The sequence below is a fragment of the Sciurus carolinensis genome, chromosome 3, assembly GCF_902686445.1.
Source record: "Sciurus carolinensis chromosome 3, mSciCar1.2, whole genome shotgun sequence".
Lineage (NCBI taxonomy): Eukaryota > Metazoa > Chordata > Mammalia > Rodentia > Sciuridae > Sciurus > Sciurus carolinensis.
In genome coordinates this window covers 100477628-100505128 of record NC_062215.1, presented here as the reverse complement: position 1 = coordinate 100505128, position 27501 = coordinate 100477628, and the positions used below count along the sequence as shown (strand labels likewise).

Here is a 27501-nt window from a genome sequence, read left to right as displayed (position 1 = left end):
AACAACGCTGCTCGTTTGCCAGCACTTGGCATTGCCAGGCAGGTCTGGCCCACCCGCCCCCGACCCCCACCTGCTGGCTCTAGAAAGAGCTCCCAGTTGCGAGGAAAGTTTCACTCCCATGGGGTAATGAAGCTTCCCCATAGAGCAGACCCTTTGATTTCCTTCCCCTTCCCATCAGAGGTCCATCTGGTCATGGCCATGTCTCCTGAGAGACTGGACCAGTCCTGCCCTGGAGGACAGCCCCCTGCAACCTTTTTCAGTCTTTGGACCTCCTCCAGTAAGCTGGAGGCACTGGAAGGTTCAACTTCCTCCAGCAGCTGAGACCTGAATCTGTGATGTGGTGGGTGGGTTTGCTGCGGAGCTCACTGTCCTGGGGGACAGAGGGAGGGGTGGCCAGAGCCTCTTCCTTGAAAAACTAACGGAATCGCCTGATACAGGAGACACCAGACACTGAGGCCAGCTACTCTTCTGGTTTCAAAAGAGCCCCACAACCTGATACACTGTTCTTCCTGTCGCCTCTAGAAGGCTTCACTGATTTGTGTATTATACTATCAGAGGCAACCTCACATATTTTGCATAAATAAGCAGGATATAAATCATATATATAAATAGAAATATTAAGGGAATAGAAGGGATTGTAGAAGTAGACAAGAGCAAAGTAGTGAGACAAAAAAGAGAGACTAAATATAGAACAGAAACTGAGCAGGAAAAAGAGAACAGCACATTCTTTTTAAGAATACCAATTCCCCTCTGACACACAAAAAATAAATATTTGGGGAACCCATTTGGTAAGAGCCATCTCTAGCTCTAACAGTATCATCTCCACAATTACAAAGGGCTAATCAAGAGGTTTTGAGCAAACTTACATGGTGATATTATGTCATTTTTAGAAGTCACAGAGAGAAACATTAGTCCCTGGAAAGAGTATATTTAACATTTAGTTTTTCTGGTGAGATCCCATCTTCTTGTTAGGTCCAGAAATAAAAAATGAAATGAAAAATCTAAAAGCACAGTCCTAGTTGTCATTTAAAATCCATCCTGAGCTGAAAACCAGTGGGAATGCCTTTTGAATACCGGCACTGAAATCCCCAGTTCACTTCTTTCAGGTTCATTCTTCTGAGCACACTCTCCCTGGGGTTAGGGGATGGTCTCCTGCATGCCTGGAGGCGGGAGGTGCTGGGCACATACCTTACATTGTTGGATTATGGCTTGATGCAAAGATTGCAGCCAAACCATGTTGACACAGCAAGCATTAGACACACAAACTCCACAGCGCAGCCTCAATAACTCCAGCAGACCATGAAGTGACACGATTTCTACCAGAGGCCTTTCATCTGGGTCCCCGACTCTCCCCTTGTGCAAGATCCAGCATGTCTGGGCTAACAGTGTGAAAGAAATGGGGGGCCGCAAAGGAGGCCCAACCTGCTTAGTTTGGTCACTTCAAGGACAGTGAGAGAGAACTGAGATTTTGACACGGCTGAAGGGAAAAGCAGAGGAACCCACGCATACAGCGTCTTGTCTCTTCCATCAAGAGGCTGTTCCTCTTCACCCCCATTTGAGGATCTTTATGGATCCATCTTGGGTCTTTCTAGCATACCCCCCCGGCAATGAATTCAACTAGGAAACTCCCACCCAGAGTCCCCACTTTCTGGATGTCCATCTCCTCTGATCAATTCAGTAGAGGAAGTGGATATAAATTTTGAAAATTTTTAGCCCCAAGGGAAACCATTTCTAGTCAGAGAGCCTCTCCCATCCAAGAGAGAGGCTGGGGAATCTTTCTGTTGAGCCTCACTTAGATGCTCAGAGAACTTATTCACCCAGGAAAGGGGACTGGACCAAATGACTCACTAGTGGACTGGTCCTGAGTCTCTGCCAAGCTGAGGATGGCAATTCAGAGTAGCAACGTGTGACCAGATTTAGAAGGAAATAAAAATCCTTTCTTTACAAGGGGTGGGGAAGGCTGAAGAAAGAAGCTAATTATATATAAGAATTTTACAAAAAGTATTTAGAGAATCCAACCCCCTGACTTTAGCTTTTGCAATTGCTTACAGTGGATTTAAGCTTAATCCAAACAGTACATAGTTTTATCTTTTCTTTTGCCTTTCTATAATTCAATCCCTATATTATTAGAATCACCCATGGTACTTTTCTCATGACTGCCAAACAGGACTGGATTCATCTTACTGAAACTTTGGTGCAATCTGCCCTGGAGGAACTGTTTGAGGGGTTCAGAATTTATGACTCTAAGAAGCAGGACATGATGAAGTATTAAGTCTAGCAGTCCAGACCAAATGAGGGATTCTTTCTTCCAGGTGCTGTGCAAGTCTCCCTTTGAATTCAGGACACACCTCAGTGGTGCCTGCCTGCTTGCCTGTCCTCTCTCCCTGCAGTCCCACTTCATTGTGTGTTTTGGATTTTTTTTTTTTTTCCTCTGTTTAGTTTTGCCCCTGTCCCATTGCCCTTTGGTAGTGGGGATGGAACTCAGGGCCTCACACATGCTAGGCAAATATTCAACCCCTGAGCGATGTCTCCATTCCCCATTTTGTCTCATTTTAGGCCTAACCCAGTTATTAGTTAATACCTTACCATTTGTGAGGGCCTGCTTTTTGCCAGGTACTTCTCTAGGACTTTTTCCTCTCTGTCACAGTCTCCCATTCAGTTCTCAGACAATCCTATGATGTCAGTGCTGTGATCCCAACTTCTCCAGGCCACAGCCTTCTCAGCTGTTCAGTAGCCAAGAATGTTGTCTGGAGTGACACGGCTTCTGTTCATGCACTTGCACCAAAACAGCACACAGCCACAGACAGAATGCAGAAGCAGCTAGGAGAACCCAGCTGTTGTCTATTAAGCCAGACACCAAAGACATTTGCAAAAATGTAAAGCAGTGCCATTTGGCCAAGGTTTTGAGGTTTTTTTAAATAGTTACTTTTGATTAAAATAGCATATATAGGCTTACTATCACTTTTTGATGAATCTTGTAGTATTTTAACTTTTAATTTTATGATACCTATGGATAAGTACAACTCACAAATCTTGAAGCCTTTTGATGTCATTGGTCCTTTTTAAGAGTACAGAGTCCTAAGGCCAAGAACTTTGAAAACTGCAACACAACCAGAGTTCTTGGTCCGGCATCTTCTGCCATCAAGTTGTGGGATCCCGATGGCTCAGCCTCCTCTTTGGAATACAGAATTCAGAGAGTGGGCTAGATGTTGTGGACAACACGGGCAGTTGTGGCCCGCGCTGGGTCTAGTCTAAGCCGTTTGTGTCCGTTAACGTGTTCATCCCTCACAGCCAGCCTGTAGGTAGGTACTGAGCACACTTTACAAAGGAGGACACTGAGGCACAGGCATCAGGATGCAAACCCAAGCAGCCCACTGCACCACCCGAGCCCATGATCAGCCAGCTCCCCTGCTGTTGCAGTCTTCCCTATATGCAAATTCTTACACTTTAATCACTAATAATTGATAGGCTTTTCAAACAGTAGCAGCAAGATGAATGGCCCAGCGTTCAGATGTGCAGAATGTGTGGCTGAAGGACCCCTCTGGGCCCCTGCTGTCAGTGGGGCTTCTGGGCTTCACTACTTCTGAGGGCTAAACCCGAAAGCAACTCCTTGTCCACCTTTCAGGGATGGACATAAGTCAACATGTTCCTCATATATGGTATTATTTGACTTGTGAGTCCAGGAGAAGGGTCAAGGACATTGGTGCAAGAGAAGCGGCATTCAGGTATTAAGTACCAAAACAGAAAGATAGTGAGTCAGAGAGGGAAACAGACAAGGGTACAAATGAGCAAGTGCCAGGCTGGGAAGCTCGGCCTGAACCCAAGGACACATGGAGGTCCCAAACGGGAAGGGCCCTGATGTTGCAGTAGACAAGTGCTTAGAGAGGGAACTGCATTCTGCCTGGGGTGGAATGAGGAAAGGAGGAGATGGGCAGGGACAGTGTGGGGTTCAGAGAAGGGTGGAGCTCTCTCAGATCACAGAAGGAAGAGACAGCAGGTGAAGTGGACCAAAGTTCAGGGCTTCAGCTGAGGTTAGTGAATGCACAGGAATGGCCAAGCACATTCAAGTCAAGGACACCTGAGATTTAAGTGTTAGGTTAGAAAACACTGAATTTCCTATCTCTGCTGTACATCTAGAATCTCCCTAAGGGGGTTAGAGCTTCCTGTGACAAGACTTCAAGGACTAGAAAGTAATCTGTGCATTCCTAGCACCTGGCCCTAATGGGGTGGACTGAAGATTCTGAGTGCAGCAGGTGCTTGGAAACACAGCTGTCAGTCACAGTTGGCCACGGTGACAACAAAAGGGAACAGTGGTGAAAACCTGTAGATCCTCATTCCGTGTCTGTTCTGTCCCACCACTGAAGAAGTTAAAGATGCTATTCATATTAACCACTGACAATTCACAATAAAGATCCTGAAGGAGTAGGTCCTAAAGAGACAGCCAACCTTCAGTGACAGTTACTGGTCCAAGGAATGAACATCTAAGTTATCTAGTTGACCCCCTTATAGCCAGGCACCTGTGGCTTCACATTTGCTCTTACTGTAACTGAATTGGCACAACTTTCCATGACTTTCATCACCTTCAAGCTAAAGAGAAAGAGCTGGACTCAGTAGGAAAATGATGTGTTCCAGCCACATGAAAACATGCCATAAGGGCATGCTGTGATTCTGCAGTGGTTTTAACAAAGAAAGGGTGGGAAAAAACGGAGCCTTGTGATGAGCCACAGAAATAAAGGCACGCCAAACTCTACAAGCAGCAATGCACCCCAGGGTCATGCTGCACGTAGCTCTTAACTGTCAGCAAAAGACCAACTTTCATTAAGCTATGTTAAGGTGGGCAGTTTGAATTTTTGATCTTATTTTAATCTGTTTTGACTTTATAGTTGTATAAGATATGTAAGAAGGAAACGTATATTACTTACAATTTGCAAATATTTAAATATTATAAAAAATAATTTAAATTGACTCTGGGAACCTGTGAGAATTTATGTGTTTTGGTACTGAAGACTGAACCCAAGGGCACTGTGCTACTGAACCACGTCCCAAGCCCTTTTTATTTTTTATTTTGAGACAGGGCTTCCCTAAGTTGCTGAGGCTGGTTTTGAACTTGTTCTCTTTGCCTCAGTCTCCGGTGCCACGATGATTACACATATACCCACAGTTGAGAATTTATTTCTTCAAATTTCTTTTAACTACTCAAGTTTGAGACATAATGGTCTAAATACAGAAAAACCAAAGAAAAAAGAAAGAGGCCCTTCTGCCTTCAGTCTAATAGTCGAAGTTTCAGCGATGCCCCCCTGGCGCCATCTGGTGGACATGTTTGAACTTGTCTCCGCTGCCTTGTCAAAGCTCGCCAGGAAAGGGAGCCAATCTCCAGGGCCCTCAGAACCAGGGAGCTGGACAAATATTTAATTGGCTGTCTACATCACATCAAGTGTGGGGCCTTGAACAAGCACTCAGCTCTACCTGAAAGGCCCATTTCACACCTTCCTGTTCTCACGCCTGCAGCACTGTCTCCCCTCCTAGCTGAAAATCTGACTTCTTTCTTGCACCAGAAAATAAGCACCAAATGTTAAGGCCTCTCCACACACCCATCTACCACCTCCTGCATCTGCACTTTCTACTCTGCCCCTCTCTGCTGGATCATTATCATCAGCCTACAGATAAGCTGTAACATCTCCCAACTTATAAAGTATGCCCACACATTTTATAGCCTCACATCTCCAAGTCTTTGCTCCCCAAATAAAACCCCAACAGTGTGTTTGTACAGTCACAGACTCGACTTCCTCACCCCTACTCTCTGGGTCATGCTAACTGGGCCTGAGGTCCCCTCTCTGAAACTGCCAAGGTCACTACTATCTGGCCTTTGCCACCCAGTTCCTGTTATCATCTCACTCAAGCTCAGAGCTGACAACCTTCCTTTTAGGACAGGGTCTTCACTGGGTCCTGCCACCTCATATTCTCCTCAGACCCCTTCACTGGTGCTATTTCCTTTTCTGATCGTCCCACTTGTCAGTCCCCTGATGGTCTAACTCTCCCCTCCCTCCACTCCCCTCTGCCCCTCCCTGATTTCTCTAGATTACCTCCCCAAGATCCCAGGTCCTATTGACTCTAAGGCCCCTGGTCCTAGCCTCTCTCCTGGGCTCCAGACTCCTGGGTCCAAATGCCTATCAACACACCCACTTGGATGGAGAACTCAGTTGGACATCAAAGAGGCATAAAAAACCAAATGGAAACCAAGTTTTTTCCCCACATAACCTATTTATTGCCCAATTTCCCTATCATGGTTAAAAAGATACCATTATTCACCTAGTTGTTAGGGTCCAAGCCTAGGGACATGGATTCTCTCCCTTCCTCCTCCTTCTCTCTACCTTGATCAATCCTAACAGCAAATCTAGCTGTAACACCTGCACCAACTCTGATGGATTCTCACCCTGGCTGCCACTAACTCGACCAGCACCACAGGTGTCCTCCAAAGTGGACATGTACAGCAGCCCCCTCTGTGAGCCCCTACTCTTATCTCACCCCACACACACCCTTTCCCTGGAGTCCTGCCCAGAGTGGCCTTGTTCAATCATGAACCAATTCCCATTCCTCTTATACCCAAAGCCCGCCATTTTCCCAGCACAGATTGTAATCTAAACTGCTCACCTCGGCTTCAAGGCCTCATTCATTGGGGCCCAACCCCTTTCCAACAACTGTAATTAGGATAGTCTCCCAAGATCCCTGGCTCCAGCCATACCAGCCTCCCTATCACTCCAAAACAGTGCACTGATTCTCACCTGGACGTTCCAGCATCTGTACTACTTTCCCCCAGGTTATTGCATGGCTACCATTTTTCCCTATGGAAATTATTTCTCAAATGGCATCCTCTTCATCTAAAATGGTATCCCCCATCTCTATTCCTTTAATCTGTTCTTATTTTCTTCAGAGTACTTACAACCATTTGAATTACCTTGATTCTTTTTGCCACCCCCCCCAAGCAAGTATACCACTGAATAAGGACAAAGTCTTCTCTGTCTCCTCCACTGTTAAACCAAGTACAGAAAATGTTCTGGATGCCTGATTCCATTCAGCAGATAAGGAAACTGAGGCTGAAAGAAATCAAGCAACTTGCCCAATTGATGCACAGGAGTCAGGACTGGAATCTAGGTCCAGCCAGTTATGAACTGAATGTATTCAGTTTGCTGCACTATTCTGGTCCAAGTCCAGTTCTGGGACTTGGAAAATGGCCATGCCCCTGGGGCAGCCCCCCTGGATTGGAACCAGATGAGAGCAAAGCCAGCATCACCTTGGATTCTTTGACTTTTTACCTTGCCATCTCCACTGGCTCTGAAACCTTGAGGATAGACCAAAATACTTGTGACTACATCCATTAAAGCCTGAGATGAAGCCGAAGGAAGGCCCAAAGATCTCCAGATATCACCCAAGTAAGAATATGCCACTCCGGCTTCAAAACAGGACGAGAAAAGCCATCAGCCAAGGTCATTTTCTGCCAGGGCAGACACTTTGGAACAAGATCCCAAAGATCAGGAAAGACAATCTCACAAAGGTTTTGATCTTATCTAAACACTAATTCCATATCTCTAATTATTTTTAAATGATTTAGTATTTCCTCACTTCCAATTACAATTCCCCACTCCACTGGTTACTAACTTTTTAAACCTGCTCTGACAAATTCCCAGTCATTTTTTAAAAAGTCAGTGCTCATAACTTTTAGATAAATATTACTTTTTAAAATCTTCATATCTGCTCGCAGCACCAAATAGATGCTCAGTTAGACATGGGCCTTCCCCACTCAATGGTTATATTTCTATAGAGATACAAAAAATCTATTTCATAACAACTTTGGAATCACTTAATCAGTGAAATTTGTATGTTAATCACACAACTGATGGCTGGGTGGTGGGTTCTCCTGGATAATCGCAGGATGGGGACTGGTTGCCAGGGAAACCACCCATGTACCAAGAGGGATGGAACTTGCAGTCCCCAGTGGGGAGGGTCAGCAGGTGGAGTTGTTCACCAATGGCCGATGATTTCATCAATCATGCCCATGTCATGAAGCCTCCATAAGAACTCAGGGCTTGGGGATCTTCTGGGTTGCTGAACACATGTGCTCTTGTTGAAGGCATAAAAGTTCCAAACACACCCCAGCCTTGCCCAGTGCGTTCTGCCATCTGTAACTTTTTAATGCCTTTTAAAATGGGTATATATAAACAGAATGTTTCTGTGAGTTCTGTGAGCCACTCTGCAAATTACCTGAACCTGAGAAAGGCTTGTGGGAACCCCAATATATAGCCAATTAGCCCAAAGTATGGTCACAACCTAGAGCTTGCCACTGGCATCTAAGTGGGGGGCAGTCCTGTGGAACTGAGCCCTTAACTTTATGGGGTTCGACGCTATCTCCGGGTAGTTAGTGCTAGAACTGTGTTGAATTAAAGGATACCCAGTGGGTGTGTGCTGGACAGCCTGGTAGCAACAGTGTGGAGTGATTGTGAGAACAGGTAAAACACTTCAAATTTTCCTATTTCTAATAAAGGAGAATAGAAACCAACATTTATCAACCAATTATTGTGCACCAAGTTCTGCACTGCTCATCTACATTTTTACTGAGCACTTGTTATATGCCATACAGCTTCCAAGCACAACCTCATTTAAGCCTCTTATTACTGCCAACCACCCAGGTAAAAGATTCTCCCCATTTCACAGGTGAGGAAACAGACTCAGGTTAAGTTACTTGAAGGATGTGGAAGATGTGACACCAGAGAAGCCAGGCCCCCTGTCCAACTCCACCCCCTCAACTACACTGCCCTCCCAGCAAGGATTTGCTCTGTGACACTGTGAGAAAGCATCTGGCTACAGGAGCTGGATGGAGATTAAGTGTGCACAGTTCTTAAAAACTTCACTTGAGGGCTGGGGAGATAGCTCAGCTGGTAGGGTGCTTGCCTTGAAAGCACAAGAATCTGAATTCGATCCCCAGTACTGCAAAAAAAAAAAAAACTTCACTTGATGGCTTGGGAGGCTGAGGCAGGAGGATCTCGAGTTCAAAGCCAGCCTCAGCAAAAGCAAGGTGCTAAACAACTCAATGAGACCCTGCCTCTAAATAAAATAAAATATAATATAGGGCTGGAGATGTGGCTCAGTGGTCAAGTGCCCCTTGGTTCAATCTCTGGTACCAAAAACAAAAAAACCTCACTTGAGGTCAGGCAGTAATAATAAAAGAGTAAGTATTATCTGGCTCACTCTTTAGATTCAGTTACTGAGACTTAAAGTCACCTCTCTCTTCTGTCAGTTTAATGTAGCTTTAATATTCATTTTTCTTATTTTGATAGACTTTGAGCATCCTTTATTCTTGTGTCCTTTGTTTTCCTATGGGGTTATTGATTTTGATTATGAAAATATTGACTTGTTATGAAAATAATGAATTTTATTATCAGTTTATAGTCCTTCCCCCTTTTTCTCCTTGGGATATGTGTTATTTACATTTTCCCCAATTGGTCATTTGTGTAAAAATAATCTCGATGTGCCAATTAGTAAACATTTTGTATAGTTACATTTACCAATTTATTCACTCAACAAATACTTACTGAATTAGTACAATTCTTAAAAACCCTGCTTGAGGTCAGACAGTAAAGAGATGATTATTATCTGGCTCTTTCTTTATATTCAGTTCTGAGACTTAAAGCTGCCTCCTACTTCAGTCTGCTCCGGGTAAAAGCAGTTGACAAACAGGTAATGCCCTTGTAAACATCAGCTGCAGAGGGGAGTCCCACAGACAAAAGGTAGCTCAGGAGAGTCTCATCAAACCTCACCTGTCCATGGAAGTAATTAAGCCAGACCTGGCTCAGAGTCACCTGCCCCAGTTGTCTCACTAGAAGACTCCAGTGCTCTAGAGGAGAGGCCAGGTCCAGGTCTCTCACCTGGAAGCCCCAGGGCCTATCGTGTAGGGAATTGAACTCTTCCCTATTAAATGTCCATTTGCATGTGGCTGAGATGGTAGGACTGGGGCTCTGGGAAAGCAAGATGGTTCTGTCTCCAAATATGTCCCAGGATTGCTCTAAAGAGAAACCACCCCAGACAGCACGACTCACTCTATTTATTTCTGGTAGTGAGTGGAGTTTGAAGAGCCGCCTCCTCCCCCTCGGATGGCATGAACGGCTGTTGGAGATGATGCTGGGTAGTGTCCAGGGCGGATGGGCTTAGCTGTATCCAAGAAACAGAAAAAAGAGAGAATAGACATTCAATTCTTTCTGTGTATCTGTGACCAGATACTTAGGGTCACAGGGGACAACCAAGAGTGAGAAAAAGGGGAAACTGGCTCCCCTTAGCAATACAGTTAGCAAATCCAGGACAATCATTCAGGGGACAAAGAACTTACACATCAATCAGCTTATTTTAAATAAGAAAATTTTTTTAATAAATTAAGAAAAAAATTAGAAACAAAGGACTTTCACTTGCATCAAGGTAGAGCCATAGGTCCCCCAGGGATTTCACAGGGATATGCACAGCCCTGGAAGCAGAATTCTACCTATGATGTGTTATCTGGGGAAAGGAGTCATAATCTTCAATAGATCCTCGAAGGATATGAAATCCAACAAATGCAACAAATCACCAATCTAAGGTATTTTAAAACTGGAAACAAGAAGTTGCTGGCTCACAATATATCTGCACAGCAATATCTAAGGCAAAATCATCTTACATGGTGGGAGAGATGTTTCAATTCAAAAAATTTAAAAGATCCTTCTTTAAAGAACATTCCTGAATCCCTTTTATTCCTATGGGTTTAACCTGCAACTATGACTCAGTGACTACACCCTCATTTCCTACATGGGCAGCATGCCCAAATCCATATAGGTCTTAAAGGAGCTGAAGCTCCTGGGCCCCCTGAGGGATCCTAACCACACCCTGCTCACTGATGCCAGTTTGGCTCTTTCCAGGTTATTTTAAAAACCTGTGCTTACAAGCAGCTTTCCCTAAGGCATCCTGCCACATACAGGATCCTTCATAATTCTTCCTGATGCAGAAAATAAGAGGTCTTCAGGCCTTCCTGAGAAATATTCATATATTCCAATATTTCTAAGAGCACTCCTCTGTTTAACACCAAAGACCTTTGCCTTCTGCGCAGACCGGCTTCTGATCCAGCTTGGAAGTTCTGAATACGGCAGCAAGTGCTGGAATAGCACAGAGTCGGGGAGTGGCGGCTGATATTCCCACTTTACCCTGGCGTCCTGTGAGGGTCTAGTCCTGCAGCCTCTCAGATCAACAGGGTCCTGGGTGAGTGGCCTCGGTTGTTCCCAACCATCGGGTGATTTTCGTCGCCGACTTACCAATCTGGGCCGAGTGCGCCCTTCTGGCCATGTTCTTGGCTCGCACAGCCTCCTTGATGCGATCCACCTCCTGTTGGTAGCGCTTGCGGTCCCGCATGGCGTTCTCCTTGGCCTCCTTCAGCGCGCTCTCCAGGGCCTTGACACGCTCCGCAGTGGCGCGCAGCCGCTTCTCCAGCTTGGGCAGCTCACAGCGCAGGTCTGCGTTGTCCCGAACCAGCTGCAGGGAAGGGGGAAAGGGGGCTAGTTACCAGGGGGGTTTTGTTGCTCTCTAGCAGGACAATCAGAAAAGGCCAGCAGGTGGAAAAGCTGGGGCTTGGAAGCCACGACCCTGCTAGGTAGGCTTTAACAGTCCAAATGACCATAAACTTAGCCAGCAGCAAAGGAAAGGAAAAATCTCATGCCCTGGGATTGTAGATTGCTAAAAATGATTCACGGGCTGCAAGGAATTTTAGCACGGTAGTGGGGGTTGGGGAATTAAAAGCCATTTCCAGCAATAGGAACTTTAAATGTTGGGCAGGTTTGCTTCCTCTTTTACTTGAGTGCATGTTTGAGAGGGTAGGGAATGCTGTGAAAATTTATACTACTAGTATATCAGCATGAAAAAGCTGAGGAATTTAGTCAAGTCAAAAGCACTTAGCAAAACACATGCATGTTCCAGTGTGGGAAGCCATCCTTATCTAGCAGAATCAGAGGAGGTTGAGCCATGGGACACAGAGGCCTGATTCCCAGGAACTGGCAGCCATGGGGGACTCTTCCAGATCGCTGGGGAGTAGGTGGCCCCGGTGTGGGAGTGGTTCACCCTCCAGTTGTATGCTAGTTTCCCTGAGCAAATGGCTCCCCTAACTCCACCCCATCCTGTCCATCACAGAAGAAGCCCCTCCGGGACTTGGCCCCCTTTACCTGTGTGACTATAAATAAAGGAGAGTCGGGCTACTCCATGTTGTTAGAGGTCTGATCTGGTACAGCCTGATCCATCACAGTTCCCTCTCATTTGAAGAGTATTGTGTGTTTATTGATTAGATAAGGTTATGGGTGATTGTTTGATTTATTGCCAGAATCATCCTCTGGCACTTATCCCTTTTTTCATCCACACTGGACATGGCTGAAAACCCCTACATTCTAGAGTGCTCTATGGACCTCCTTCACAACAGGATCCACTGGTACCAGGTTTGGACCCAACTTTGTAGTAGATCCACAGGATAGCAGGAATTCAAAGAGTTTTGCTCCTTTCCTTTTACCTAAGATTCACAATTAAGAGGCAACAGCCAAGCCCTGGGTGAAGAGTGGGTGTAACAGCCCTATTATTTCCAGTTATCTAGCTTGGTTAAGTTGTTTGACCATCATGGGTCTCAGGTTTAACAAAGAAACTACTCAAAATGGCCATCACTGGAAGCCAGGTGAATCAAGAAAGGTTTTAGAAGTCAAAAGGACTTAATCAAAGGGAGCTACAGCTGGGTCTGACCAACTTTGTTTACCCCAACACCAGCTCCACTGCCTGGCTGACAGTCAGTTTTTAATAAATATTCATTGAATTCATGAATAAAATAATGAATCGCAAAGCCCTATTTCAAGTTGCCTGGCTGTTTCTGCTTTTATAGTTCTCATCAGCAATTTGCTTGAATGAGTTTTACCACATGGATCTGTCATCACTAGCATTGTTGAAAAAGACCCAACAAGTCAGAAATTACATCATTCAGTCATGTGCCCCAAACAGCTGAACAATTTCCATCGCATCCCAAATCCAAAGGAGGGAAAACAGTCATACTCCGGACCATGGCAAGGATCTGAGAAGGCACCCGAGATCACCAGGAACAGGGTAACAGAGCTATAAAAATAAGGGACCTGAACCGGCTCAGCAGGTCCACTTGGCATTTCTTGGGGCCTTCAGGACCACAGAGGTGCCTCAGAGGCATCAGAAAGACTCTAAGGTCATGTGACATCCCAGGCTACGGTGCAAGGAAGGTGAAGAAACAGGACTCTGAACACCCAACTTCTCCAACCCTAGGGTGCTCCTCCTCAATTCTCTATTCCAAACCCTAGGGTGCTCCCCCTCAATTCTTTATTCTAGTTTCAATCAAAGTAAGTCTTTCATATATAAAGGAAGTCACTGAGAACTAAAAGATTTTTTTTTTTTTAAAGACAGATCCTTATGGTACCCAGGCTGGTCTGGAACTCCCGGGCTCAAGTGATCCTCTGGCCTCCACCCATGCCACCAAATCTATCAAAGACTAAAGGACTCTTAAGGACCTTCCCAGTGGGGTCATTCTTTTATCTTCAACATCACAGCCTCCTCTTCATGCTGTGGCCAACCTGGTGAGGCTGCTTTCCAGAAAGAGAGCAGCAGAGGGAGCTGGCAGAACTCTCCTACCTGCTTGTGCACCTTGGTGAGCTGCTCCAGGTTATTCTCCAGGAAGGAAATTTTCTGCTTCTGAGCAGCACTGCCCCCTCCATCGTCACTGTCCAGCTCTACACTCTGCGTCAACACCGAGCAGTCAGGGGGGTGGCCTGTCACACCACCCACCCTCCACCCCAGAATGTGCATCATGCATTTTAAACCTTCTTGAAAGAAAGAAAACCCCAATCCCCTTGAAGAATAATCTGAAAGCAAAAATAAAAAGAAGCTCTAAAAGTTTTGACTGAACAAACTTCCCAGTTAATGTCCTTGGTTGGCACCAAAAGTGACTGATATGAGAAGGAGCTATTCTTTAGAGGGCTGGAAAAAAAAAACAAAAAAACCCTTCAGATCTGCTCTCAAAAGTTGCATGTGATTTCTTTTTAATAAAATATATCTCTCCCTTCAGGTAGGGAAATAGAGATTTTTCTTTTCAAAAGAAAAATGTTCCAAAACTTATTAAGAACTAGTGTGAAAGCCTAAGCCCAAGGCTCAAATTTGGTTTCAACCATAGGGATGAGATAAGTCACTAAGCTTATAAGCAAGCACCTATGGTCCCCAGTAGGAAGTCCCAATGACCTTGAGACTGCTTGTCCCTTCAGCTTCCAGCTCTATGCAACTTCTCAATGAGTCAGTCTCAACCTAGTCACAGCATCCAGGTGCTGGGTAAATCCTTGAAATTTATCAGATCTTGAAATTGGCAAAAACATTGCCCTCCTGGCAAACGGAGTTGCATAGATTAAGTGAGAGATGCATGTGCAGACATGTCACGGAGTTCAAAATCATAGAGCACATTTGTGTCATGTGTTTATAAACGATCTCACTGTCCTTTTGCTACGGGTAATGGCTTTATGACCATCTCTTGAGCCTACAACAGAGGTTCTCCAATTTGAGACTGCATCAGAATCTCAGGAAGAGGCTTTGTTAAAACTTAGACTGCTGGCCCCGCCTGCAGTCTCTGTGGATCTGGGACGGGGTCTGAGAATTTGTGTAAATAAACAAGTTCCCTGGTGCTACTGACACTGCTGGCCAGAGGGTCACACATTGAAAACCAGAGGCTTAACCGGAGGCTGTTTCTAGAGAGTTTCATCATGAAGTCTGGGAAGTCTGATCTCAAGCTCTTAACCCTCCCTCTGACCAGAGCCTCCTACAGTCACAGCTTACAACAGACTTCTATTGTCTTTTCATTCCTTGTCCTCAGCTCTGGCCAGGTGCCTGCCCTGTCTCCAGTCTGTCTCTGCACTTGCCTTACTCTCCTACCTGGTCCAGGTTCCATGGTCATATGTATTTTGTTGATGGCAGTCATTATCCACCCACCCTACCTATCTGACCACTGCCATTCAAGCCTTGAAATCTCTCACCATTCTCTCCTTTCTTTATTTGCATTTCCAAGATTCTAAATTCATTTGAACAATGCTATCAGGCCCCATGCTCTGCCCCTCAGCAATCTACTTATCTATCCCTAGCAAATGACCTCTACAGCTGCATGACACTTCTCATCTCCTAGAACCCCCCTGTTCTCTTTCCTTCTCCACCAAGAACTGAGCCTGCACATTAACCGAAGATTCAAATCATGGGGTTTCAATTCTTCCCACTGCCACAGAGTTAAGCTTCTAGCCTACTCTCCAGGCCTCCCTCTAGGAAGGCCTACTATATGCATCCATACTGTTAATTCTGCTCTCTCAGACCTGGTTCCATTACCTGCCTCCTCTTTTTACTATATTGGACCTCCTTCCCTTTGATCTTTCACATAGACATATATGTATGCACAAATGTGCATACACATTCACACACACACACACACACACACACACACCTTAATAATACCTTCTTTCAATTCTGTCATACAATCCATTGCTCCTCATCTCCTCCTTCTAAATATTTTGAAAGAGTGACCCCTGGCTGTCTTCACCTCATATTCCTCCATTAAACTTCTGCAAGCTGCCCTGGGGAATCGTCAGTACTGAATTTCCCCAAGATCAGTTTGCTGCATGAAGATCAAAGAAACAAAGGTGCAGAGAGCCCACAGACCTGGATTCTATCCTAACACTGCTCTTCCCAGGGGTACAATCTTGGACAAGTCATTTAACATCTGAGCCTACTTCCACATCTGCAAAAGAGAGTACTAAGCACCAATTATATGGTTGCCAGGGAAAGTAAATAAGATAGTCACAAACTTTGACCTGGTCCCCAAAGGCCTCCTGACATACAAGCAGGAGGCTCTTGCCATCTAACATCTCCAGGCTGCATGGCAATGCTGTCATATGCTAAGCCCACTCAGGATTTTCCTGCACCAAGCACAGTGGCTTTCATGCAGCAGAAGCCAAATAATATATGTTCATTTGAAATGAAGGCCAGGGAAAGCATGATGACTTCCTTTTAGTAAGAAGGAAAAATCAGATGGGAAAATGTTCCCAAGTAATTTTTGCTTCCAGCAAATTCTTTTAATAACATTCTCTGGCATGAAGTAATTAATTTTTAAGCACAACCAGCCCCAATTTAAGCAAGTGATATTTCAACTGAAAATGATTCTTCCTGACCATCTTTTATTTTCTTCTCAGAACCGTTCAGAAAAAAATAGAACTCACTTTTTTTACTCGGGTGGTCAGATCCTGGACGAAGAGTTTACGGAGGTTATGAAGAGTCTGCAGTTCTCTAGACTAGAAGAGAAGATTTTAAAAATGCCACTTCAGTGAGGGGACACATTGAATTTGTGACATATTTGTACCAGGTCAATAAACCCAGACATTGCCAACATTTTTTTCTTTGCAGTACTGGGGATATGTTATGTTTGGATGTGAGGTGTCCCCCAAAAGCTCACCTGTGAGACAGTGCAAGAAGGTTCAGAGGAGAAGATTGGGTTGTGAGAGTCTTAATCCAATCAGTGAATCAATCCCCTGATAGGGACTGAGTGGTAATTGAAGTGGTAGGGTGTGACTAGAGTTGGTGGGAATTGGGGGTGTGGTTTGGGGTATATATTTCTATCTGGCAAGTGGAGACTCTCTCTGCTTTCTGATCAACATGTGAGCTGCTTCCCTCTACTACACTCTTCTGCCATGAGCCCCAAGGAATGGAGTGTGCTGTCTATGAACTGAGAACTCTGAAACCGTGAGCCCCTAAATAAAACCTTCCTCCACTACAGTTGTTCTGGTCAGGTTTTTCAGCTGCAGCAGTGAAAAAGTTGACTAAAATATGATGGAACCTTATATGATGGAACCTTAAAATATGATGGACCTTGCACATACCAGGCGAGGGGTCTACTACTTATGTAAAAGGAACACTTTTACACTGTTGGTTGGATTGTAAATTAGTACAACCACTATGGAAAACAGTATGAATATTCCTCAAAAGATAGGTATGGAACCACCAAAGGAGCCAGCTACACGCCCAACCTGTCTCCAACCTGTCATTTGAGCCCGTCCATGCTGCGGTACCTCCTAGGACTCACCCGCCATGCCACACCACACTGCAACCTCCACCCATGTTGATATCAGTAGCCCCTCATGGTGCAGAAGCTGAGAGCCCAGTCAACGAACCATGTACAAACCTCCTCCTTTGCTCCCTCTCAACGGAACCATTTTTTTTCTCAACCACAAAAATTTAAAAGTTCGCTCACAAGAATTCCTAGTGGGCTGTGTTGCATCACAATGGATTCCATTTTCCTTTTGTTTTCTTTTCACTTATCATGCAAGCATTATATATAATACCAACAAGTCAAATTAAGAGTCAGTCCCAATTTCTCTCACCCTGACTTGACTGGTTTCTTCCATGTTTCACCACTCTAGCCCAAATCCATGTGTGTGTTTGGTTTATATCAATAAGCTCATGGGTGAGGTAGCCCTTGGACTTTCCACCTGTGTGACCCTAGGCAAGTTATCTAGACTCTCTGTGCCTCGGTTTTCTTATTTGTAACATGAAGATGAAAATAGTGGTTTCCCACTCCAACATATAGGCACAGGCAACAGTTTCTCAATAGGACCCTAAAACTCAAGAAATAATGTCAAGAGTCAATCAAAGGGATGGTATCAAATGAAAAAGCTTATGCACAGCAAAGGAAAGAAGAGCACATAGAGCCTACAGAATGTGAGAAAATCTTTGCTAGCTACTCTTCTGAGAGGATTAATATCCAGAATATATAAAGAACTCAAAAAATATAAAACCCAAATAACCCAATTAATAAATGGGCAAATGAACTAAACAGACACTTCTTAAAAGAAGAAATACAAATGGCTAACAAAATGTTCAACATCATTAGCAATTAGGGAAATGCAAATCAAAACTACATTGAGATTACATCTCACACAAATCAGAATGGCAGCCATCGAGAATACAAACAATAATAAATGCTGGAGAGGATGTGGAGGAAAAGGAACACTTTTGCACTGTTTTGGGGACAGTAAATTAGTACAACCACTATGGAAAACAGTATGGAGGATTATCAAAAGACTGTGAGTGGAACCACCACATGATTCAGTTATACCACTCCTCACTATTTATCCTAAAGAATTAAAGTCATCATACTACAGTGAAACATATATACCCATGTTTATAGCAGCACAATTCACAACAGCCAAACTGTGGAACCAGCCTAGGCATCTATCGATGGATGTATGGATAAAGAAAATCTGGTGTATTTACACAACCATAAAGAGTTTTATTCAACCATAAAGAAAAATAAAATTGTGTCATTTGCAGGAAAATGAATGGAACTTGAGACCACTATGTTAAGTGAAATAAGTTAAACTCAGAAAGTCAGGAGTTGAATGTTTTCTTTCATATGTGGAAGCTAGAGAGGAAAAAGGAAAGGAAATTTGGTGGGGTGGGGACCTCATGAAAATCAAAGGAAGATCATTAGAGGAGAGGGACCTGGAGTGGGGGAAAGGGAGAGGAAAGGGAAATACTGGGAAATGATATTGACCAAATTGTACTGTGATACTGTGTGCATGTACAAATATGTAACAAATCCTGTTATGTACAACTATAATGCACCAAAGAAAAATAGAGGGAAAGAGCAGGGGTTGCCTCATCATTGGTGTCCAGACTAAACGAGATGATTCTTACAGAAGTCTTAGAACAGTTACTGGCACATAGTAAGTTCTCAATAAATACTAATGGGAATGTGTTGGTGTACCACTTCTTCATTGGGTTTTATAGTTCCCTTTTGCTGTTGTTGCAAATTGCACAATAATCTTCTTGGGGCATTTTTTTTTCTTCATTTTGGATTATTTTCTACAAATAAACCTTGGGAATTTAGATTGCTGAGACGAGGACCTGAACCAAGCCTGGTGATCTTTGCTAGCAAGATCAGAAGATGAATTAGTTCTTTGTATTCAAGTCTTCATGTATTTACTACAAGAGATATGCTGGTTCCTTGCAAAATATTTTCCTTTAAGGGAGGAAGGGAGAAACAGTTCAATATAAACATTTCAATTTATCTAAATTGACCTACTTTACCATAGAATATCAAGGGATGCAGCTTATACAAACAGAAAGGAAGGAAGGAAGGAAAGAAAGTCAGTCACAAAGCTATGGAAACCCTAAGTTTTTTGGAATAAGGGTTTTCTGTTAATTTAAGGTCTTATTACTGGGTCCAATTCTGTGTTGAAATAAGAAACACCTGAAGTCAATTGCATCCTCGGATGAGGTAAATTACTTTCTGCAGGAAGCCAAATGGGTCTGTTATTATGAATGGTGTGCCACAGTACCTGTCCGAGGCTGAGCCGCTCCTCCACCGGCGCAGGTGCAGGGGTGAAGAGCAGCGCTCACCGTCACATACATGTGCCGTCCCACGCCCCTGCCAGAGGGGCTCCGGTCCAGGACCCCGCAATGCCTGCAGCCGCCCTACACGCTGTCCCTCTGCTTCGGTGGTGATCGTATTATGGACTGAAATGTATTCACAGTTGACATTTCTCCACGAGAAGCACCACCACACCAAAGGGAAATGAGAAAATATGGAACCCTGTGCAGGGGCCAGGGATTTCCTTGGGATGTAAGTACCAAATTTTAGTGTAGAGTCCTGAGTGTGGCATCTTTCTCTCGTTTTCATGTGGGCTCAACAATAAACAGTTTGGGAAAGGCATTTAAAGACATTTAAAATAGTTCTACTCATGCACTCTGTGCTTAGGCAGCGATGATTTGGCTTCCTGCAGCAAATGCTTTTCCTCATCACATTCATTATCATTTCCCCACTTTCAGACTCACTTCCTCCAGTCTCTTCCCATCACAGGCTGCTGCCCTCCGTGTGAAGGCTCAAGGCCCAGCTCCCTGTCACAGAGGACAGGAAGGGACTACAGTGGTGGCCAATGCAGCAGACGGAGGGGGTCCATTCCCGGAGCGCAGGCTCCTGTTGAGGCGAGGTGCTGCCCTCGGTGGCTGGTTGGCCTTTGCCCCCGTGGTGCCCAGAAGTGGGCTTTCCAGACTCCACCTCTGGGTAGCAGGCTCATCCCTGCCTACTCCCAAACACCCAAAGAGACAGAGCAGGCCTGCACCAGGGGGGCTCAAGCACGTGCAGCGGAGGACAGCCAGATGGGTACTGAGGAATACTTATGGCTGAGGGGAAACATGAGCCTAAGCCAGCACAGGCCACAGGATTCCAGTCTTGGATTTAAGGTGGGCAGGGCGGCGGGTGAGCGAAGGAGAAGAGGAGGCGCCGCCGTGTCGGTGGGTCTGTCCTCAGTGGGGTGGACGAGTGTGCGAGTCAGGAGCACCAGCGGAGTGAGCATGTGTGGGCACATCCAGAGGTGTGGGCGCAGGGGGAGGAAGGACGGGACCAAGTGGGCACACAGGACTAAGGAGGGAGATGCATCAGTGGAGAGTCCAACATCACAGGAGGCAGGAGAGCTGGCTAAGTATCTCTCACACTCAGGAGCCTGGAAGCAGGAGAGAAGGCTGGCCTCTGTGGGTGTTTGAAGGAGCCTGGTGGGAGTGGGGGCGAGTGTGAGAGGAATGAATCCTGAGGGTGGCACGTGCCAGTGAGCAAGAGGGGCATGTGCGAGAGAGCAAGGGTGGCCATCCACGTGTGAGTGCAACACGTGTGCCGTTGGTGAGTGTCAAAGTACTTGTGTGGAGATGACTGCGGGAGTGAGTGTGCGCTGGGCACAGGTGACGTGTGCACGAGTGTGAGCATGCTGTGGGTGTGAGGGAGACAGAAGAGGTGAAGGAGAGCCGAGCTCTGTGCGGGCGTGGACGGCGGGCGAGGGCAGGCCCGAGGGCCGGTGTGGGCACGGGCAGAAGCGCCCTGAAGCGTCTCTCCTCTCTGGCTAGTGGGAATATAGTAAAATTGTAAAGTTCAATATTTTCCTGGATTTCTATAATTATCCTTAATTATGGGTCTCACTTCTCTGAAAGCAGATGTAGATGAAGCAGCTTCGTGGCTTCGTTTCAGACTCCCCTGCGGCCGCCCTCCCTGCAGACTTCACAGCTTCCTTCTGCACCCACAGCCCACTTCTGTCCCAGATGGCTGTGTCCGCGTGCCTCCAGCTGGCTTCCAGGAGCCACGAATCCTGACCGAGGACTCAAAGCAAAGCCAGACACGAGCGACCGTCTGCCCACAGCTTGCGGTTACCAGGTCCCACGCAGGCCCACGCAGCACAGCCACAGGGGCAGTGTAGATGACACCTGGACAGCTTTCCATTGCTGCCCCTGAGCAAATCCTAGCATGCTGCACCAAACAGAGCCAACGTTAGAACGGTCTGTCTTAAACACAGGCCTGGGGCAAGACCAGCACTCACTTCGAGGCGCTTTCTCCGCCCTCAGAGCCAAGCAGCCATCCTGCAGAGCAGCCGTAAAGCTGGCCAGAGAAGACAAAGCCAACAAACCCAGAATGCAGGAAGGACAGAAGAAACCAATGGGGATTTCAAGTGATGAACCCCCTAAAGGAAAGTGGGGTCTGCCGCTCCTATCTCTACCTACAAGCCTACAGGTCTCAAGGCCCTCCGTGGCCTGCACCCACTCTGGCCTTTTCCTCTTTGCCTCTCCTTCACTTAGCCTCAGCCACAATGACCTCCTGCTGGTCCTCCACATGCCTGGCATAAGCCACCTCAGGGCCTTGGCACAAGCTATTGCCTCTGCTTAGAAAGTTCTCCCTACAGACACTCGCCATGACTCACTTCTCCACCTGTTCAAATGCCCCCTCCTCATGGGCCACCTCTAATGGCCACCCTCTGTACTTTAACTATCTAATGGGGTACAGCAGTTCCCTTAGCCTCGGGGGATTCATTTCAAGACCCACATAGATGCCTGAAACCACAGACAGTACAGAACCCTATACAGACAATGTTTTTTTCCTATACATACATAAATTTGATTTATAAACTAGACATACTAAGAGATTGACAACAACTAACACTTAAATAGAACAATTACAACAATATATGTAATGACTGTTATGTGAACGTGGTCTCTCAGAATATCTCGACTGATGCTCTGTGGTCATGTTTCAGATCATGGTTGACTGGGGTAAACTGTTGTCAAGTGAAACCACTGCAGAGGGGAGCTGGACATGATCTGTTTCCATATTGTTTCTTGTGTCTCTCCCAGCTAAAGGCAAGCTTCACCGGGCAGAAATCTTATCTATGTTGTTTTTTGTTTGTTTGTGTTACTGGAGATTGAACCCAGGGCACTCTACCACTGAGTTACACCTCCAGCCCTTTTTAATTTTTATTTAAGAAAGAATCTCACTAAGTTGCTGAGGGTCTTGCTGCCCTCAAACTTGCAATCCTCCTGCCTCAGACTCCTAAGTCTCTGGGATTACAGGTACGTGCTACCACACAGAGCTATGTTGTTTATTGGTATGTCTGAGTACCTACGAGAAAGCCAGCACTTAGTAGGGGCTCAATAAATATTTGTTGAGAGTTGAAGAGAAGTAAATCACAACGGTAGAGGCTGTAAACTTGCAGTTATGGATTTGCAATCCAGTTTAATTCTCATTTGGGGACTCCAGTTATAGCGCTAATGATTGATTGATTCTCTCAAGAGTTGGGGAGTAAATTGTATAAATCCTACTTCTCCACAGAATGCTTTATGTCTAAAATAACACACAAGAGAGGCGCATACAGATAAAATTTTAGAATAAACAATTCAGTACATCACAAATAAGCCGGGTCTTTGAGACTAAAATGAGTTTGGAAGGGTCTTGACTCACCACTGTCTCCTCTAGCCCCTTGAGATCCTCTCTGGCTTGTTCCCGTTTATCATTGAGCAACCTGAAGAACAAGAGAGAATCATAAAACACCTAGTTTCAGGGAACTCAAACTAGGCAGATACTATTTGCATCTGTAGATAAATCAGGAAAACAAACCAACAAGCACTCAAATAGCCAGTCTGTTTCTAAATTAACCAGAGTATCTGGGTATCTGAATCACAGTCGCACAGTTAAGGCCTCCCTGGGATGAGAGGAAACAGGAAGCATTTGAAGGAAACTCACAGAAGCTTTTCCAGTTTCATTTCTCTCTCTTGGTCCTCTATTTTCAGCTTGTTATAATCAGAACTGAGCTTCTCCTGTTCCAGTTGCAGTTTCTGATTCAAACTGAAATTGAGAGGAAAAAGCAATATATTCCAAGTCAGTCTGAAATTCTGAGTCATCCAGCTAAACTATGGTTCTGTTCCAACCCCATTAGCTCTGTGCAACAAAGGCAGTGGTTCGGGAGGATTTTGAGAGATCAGAGAAAACCGCCTCGCAGCTTTCTCCCTACCTAAGTGAGAACTAATTTCTAGAGAACATCTCGAAGGCATGAGACAAAGGTTTGAGGATGTATTTGTAGTTTGCTTGTATGCAGGAGTCGCAGGGGGAAAATAATGACATTGGAAGATATTCCAAAACAGAAAGAAAGCCCCCTTAGACAAGTGTGGCTTCCTGGAGCACAGAGGGCGGGCATGCACTGGCAGCTCAGGTGGATGTTTCCACCTTCCTCCTCTCCAGCGAGCGCTCCGAAGACATCTCCCAGGTCCAAATGCCTGGCTGACACAGGGAGAGTTCCTGCTCTGTGGCAGCCTCAAGGAGGGGTTCGGAGGAATTATGAAGAGTCGAGAATCAGGGCTTTGCAGCAGACGGAAATTTGCCATCTGGTTGGGGGCACTGGGTCAGCACAGTACTCAGAAAGCCTTTTGTATGGGCATACCCAGGCGACTAAGGGAACAGATTACACATCACATAAAGGAAAGCCCAGGAGTCCATTTGCAAGGCAAAGCCCAGGAAGCCCCCACCTACTCCTCACCCTCCCTCCCTCCTTCTCGTCTTCCGTCCCTCTCCAGCCCCTCTTCCAGCTGAATATTTTGAGGGTGATTAATCAGAATAATGAACATGAGACAAGCACAACATGAGTGACAGCATGGGGGTGGCCCAGAGGAGAAGGGGAGAGAGGCTGCTGAGTGCTTCCCTTAGGTGGCCCATGTGCAGAGTGCTTGGCGTCATTTAGACTCTGTTCAGTTACCATCCTCCTCTCCTAACATGCAAATGCACTGCACAAGCAGCTCACAGACGCTGAAAAGAGATTTGGATCAGTAGTCTGGAGAATTAAACTCTTAACTTCAGTCTGATTCCTATTTAGTAATGTGACCTTAAGTAAATAATTTCACCTTGCTTCCCATATAGAACTCTTGCTTCTTTATCTACAGAAAGTGGGTGGGGAGGGACTTCATCTGGTGGGGTGTGGGGCAGTGGATGGAACTGTACTTAATATAATTGTTTTCTTTGTAAACCTAGGCCTTTTATTTGGAGCATTTAAAAACATTTTTCTGCAAAGAGGTTCAGAGACTGTGGAGAGGATCCTCTATGCAAAAACATAAAGAGCCTCCAGGACAGGACCCCAAAGGCACCTTCTGGCTGGATGACTTCTGTGTTGCAGATAAGGGGGAAGGAAAGGGCGGAAGATGGAGAGGCACTATGGAGCGGGGGAACCCCCCCCCCCCCGACGGCTCTGACAAGGCAGGAGTGTGGCTGGCCATGGGGTGGCGTTCCCAGAGTCAAATAGCAATGCAGGCATCCCACAGCTTACAGGCACCTTGGCCAGTGCAGACACGTGTCAGTGTGGGTCCAGGAGGCTGCAGAGAAGGCAGGTGTGTGCTGGGCAGAGGAGGCAGCAGGTGCTATGGGAACCCCTAGGTCAGGACCAGTTTTTTTACTGTTTTGTTTTGTTGTTGTTCTGGTACTTTCATCCAGAGAGTCTTCCCATTTCATGGGGCATGCATCTGCCCAGCTGAGCTGCCAACAATGTGATCCTATCCTGGGGGTGTGGCAATAGGAGGGGCAGACCAGGCCTACCCACCATCTGCCCTACCACAGCCCTAGGAAGCTGGACTCCAGATGGGAGAACAGACCTCGAAGCAGCACGCCCAGGCCACTGTGTCAAGGGCAGAGCACACAGCCCACAGGCAAGGAGAGACCTGCCCTTGGCTAAAAGCCATGTCCTTCCCAACTGGCCCAAGAGGACTGAGCAAGGCACCCTCCCTCTGCCCCCCAGCCCATAGCCCCAACTCACTCCCGAATCTCGTCAATGATCTTCTGCTTCTCCTCAATTTCGTCTCGAAGTCTGGACAGCTGCTTTTGGTGAGCTTCCCGGTGGCTCTCCATCTGCTGCTCCAGCGCCTTCTGCAACCAGGCCAGGAGAAATGTGTCATTCACTTGTTGGCACTCAGCCCACTCTGTGACAAGCCCTGGAGCCTTGTCTGCCTCCCTTGAATGTCAGATCCCCAAATTAAGGGTGTTTCAGGCTCTGTGCCTCCAGGACCCAACCTTTCTCTACTGGGATAACAAAGTCCAAGGATCTATAAACAAACCAAGTGGGGCCCAGGAGCAAATTAATCCACTAGTTAAACAGAAAATTCTCAGGTGGGCACAGTGGAGCACACCTGTAATCCCAGACTGGGGAGGTTGAGGAAGGAGGAGTTCAAGTCCCAAGGTCAGCCTCAGCAACTTAGGGAGAAGCTGTCTCAAAATAAAATGGAGGGCAACAGGCTGGGGCAGCTCAGGGGTAAAGTGCCCCTGGGCTCAATCCCCAGTATTAAATAAATAAACAGAAAGTTCTCCCTGGACTTTCTACAGCTCACCCAAGCTACATGGCTTCTCTGGCCAGGTCAGTCAGAAGGCACTGACCTCTTACTACTCGAGTGGCCTCAGACAAGTGAGGTAACCTGTGTGGGCTGTACTTCCTCACCTGTCAAATCAGAGCGACCCCCCAAAAAACCATTCACACACTGTCCACTGCCGAATTATGTCAGGAGGAGGTTTTTCCACCAAAACTGAAAATAGGAGAGGGGCTCAGGAAGACCAGGCATGGTTTTGCTCTGTTGGCTGGAGCAGGGCCACATCCTGGGCATTGCTTCAACTGTGCGTAGGCTTTTGCTCGATGAGGCTCATACTTTACCTAAAATGAATCCACATTCTACATCTCTTCACATTTCATTTTATTCACCCAAAAGTTTTATCTCCCAGTCATTTTTCTGACATTTTCCTTTCCTGATTCAAATGTGGTCAATAAAGAGCTGCATGTTTAAGATGGAAACTCAAATTTAGAGTATTTGGAATAGTTCTTTACAAAGATTAAGGGGAGAGGTTTTCTTCTACTTAAAGAAAGGGCAAACCCTTCCTCAGAAGTGAAGCCCAACAACAACGTGCCCATGCAGTGACTTCCCTCTTCATCAGGAATGTGGGAGACCAAGTTATGACTGCAACATAGCCACCCTCCATAGACCTCCAAGGTCCTGGGCAGTCCTGTGGTTGTCTCATATCTTCACCAGCCCACGCTGAGAATGGCTCTGAATGCCCAGCAGTGCCCCCCACACAACTGCCACGCACAGGTCTGAAGGTGACAGACTTTTCTAGAACAAGAAAATGCAGTCCAAATGCACCAAACGCTCAGCAGGCTCGGTGGGAGGGGCAGCTATACACACCTTCATCTCCTCAGCATCCTGCAGCCGCGTCAGGTGTTCCTTTTCCTTATCCTGGAAACTGACTTCGTGCATTTTTTCTGTTTTGAATTTTAAATAATGATTTAAGATTTCACAAAGAGGACTCGCACCCAAAAGAAAAAATAACACACACACACACACACACACACACACACACACAAGAAAAATGGCAATACAGTAAAATATCAGATTATATCACTAATTAAAACCATGGCAAAAAGGAAATAGCCTTCCAGTAAGGGAGTCCTGGCTGGAGCCAAGGCTGACCCCTCCCACAGCATTACCCAAGGTGTCTGGCCAGAGCCCTGGAGAGAGCAGCCATGGGGCAGGGGTGGGGGTGCTAAATGGAAGCAGGACACCCCCAACCGCAGCTGGCTCTAATCACCTCACACCCTGGAAGACTCATTCCCACCTGGGCTCTGTGCACAGCCCCTGAGGTCATGTACATAAACGAGCTCTGCAGATTATAAAGCACTCTGTGAGTGTTCGGTGGCATTTGGATTCATGCCACTGGTAGAATTCCAGAAAGAGCTCATTTACCTCCCATGGGTAAACTATTTATTTTCTAAGAATCTGGAGCAGAAAAACAATCGCAGGGTGAGAATGAGGAAAGTAGGACTATAACAGAACACTTCCAAGATTCATCAGGAGGCCCACTGGGGGTAGGGCTGTTGGGGGGGCCTCAGGTCTCAGTGTATTATTCCTGGTCAATGGGCCCCTGAGGGTGTGGTGTCTCGCAAGCTGGGGATTTGTGGGGCAGAGGCAAAAAATGGCTTAAGACACTGACATTTAGTGCATGATCTCTCTCTAGTCTTTTCCACTTTAGCTCAGGTCTCTCGTTTCTGTTTTATTTCCATTCAGTAACACCACTGCAGA

At 45.9% G+C, this 27501-nt stretch overlaps 1 protein-coding gene across 1 annotated transcript in view; it reads right to left on the bottom strand.

Moving 5' to 3' along the window:
- The window catches only part of Kif5c (kinesin family member 5C), a 152801-nt gene that overhangs the window by 4311 nt on the left and 120989 nt on the right, over positions 1–27501 (bottom strand). Inside the window, exons 18-25 of the mRNA XM_047544429.1 lie at positions 26608–26684; positions 25197–25306; positions 23144–23245; positions 22862–22922; positions 16308–16379; positions 13696–13800; positions 11328–11544; positions 10092–10203 (exon numbers count right to left, since the gene is read on the bottom strand). Coding sequence (XP_047400385.1) covers positions 10097–10203; positions 11328–11544; positions 13696–13800; positions 16308–16379; positions 22862–22922; positions 23144–23245; positions 25197–25306; positions 26608–26684 — 851 coding nt within the window. The 3' untranslated portion in view covers positions 10092–10096. The remainder of the gene's footprint in view (positions 1–10091; positions 10204–11327; positions 11545–13695; positions 13801–16307; positions 16380–22861; positions 22923–23143; positions 23246–25196; positions 25307–26607; positions 26685–27501) is intronic.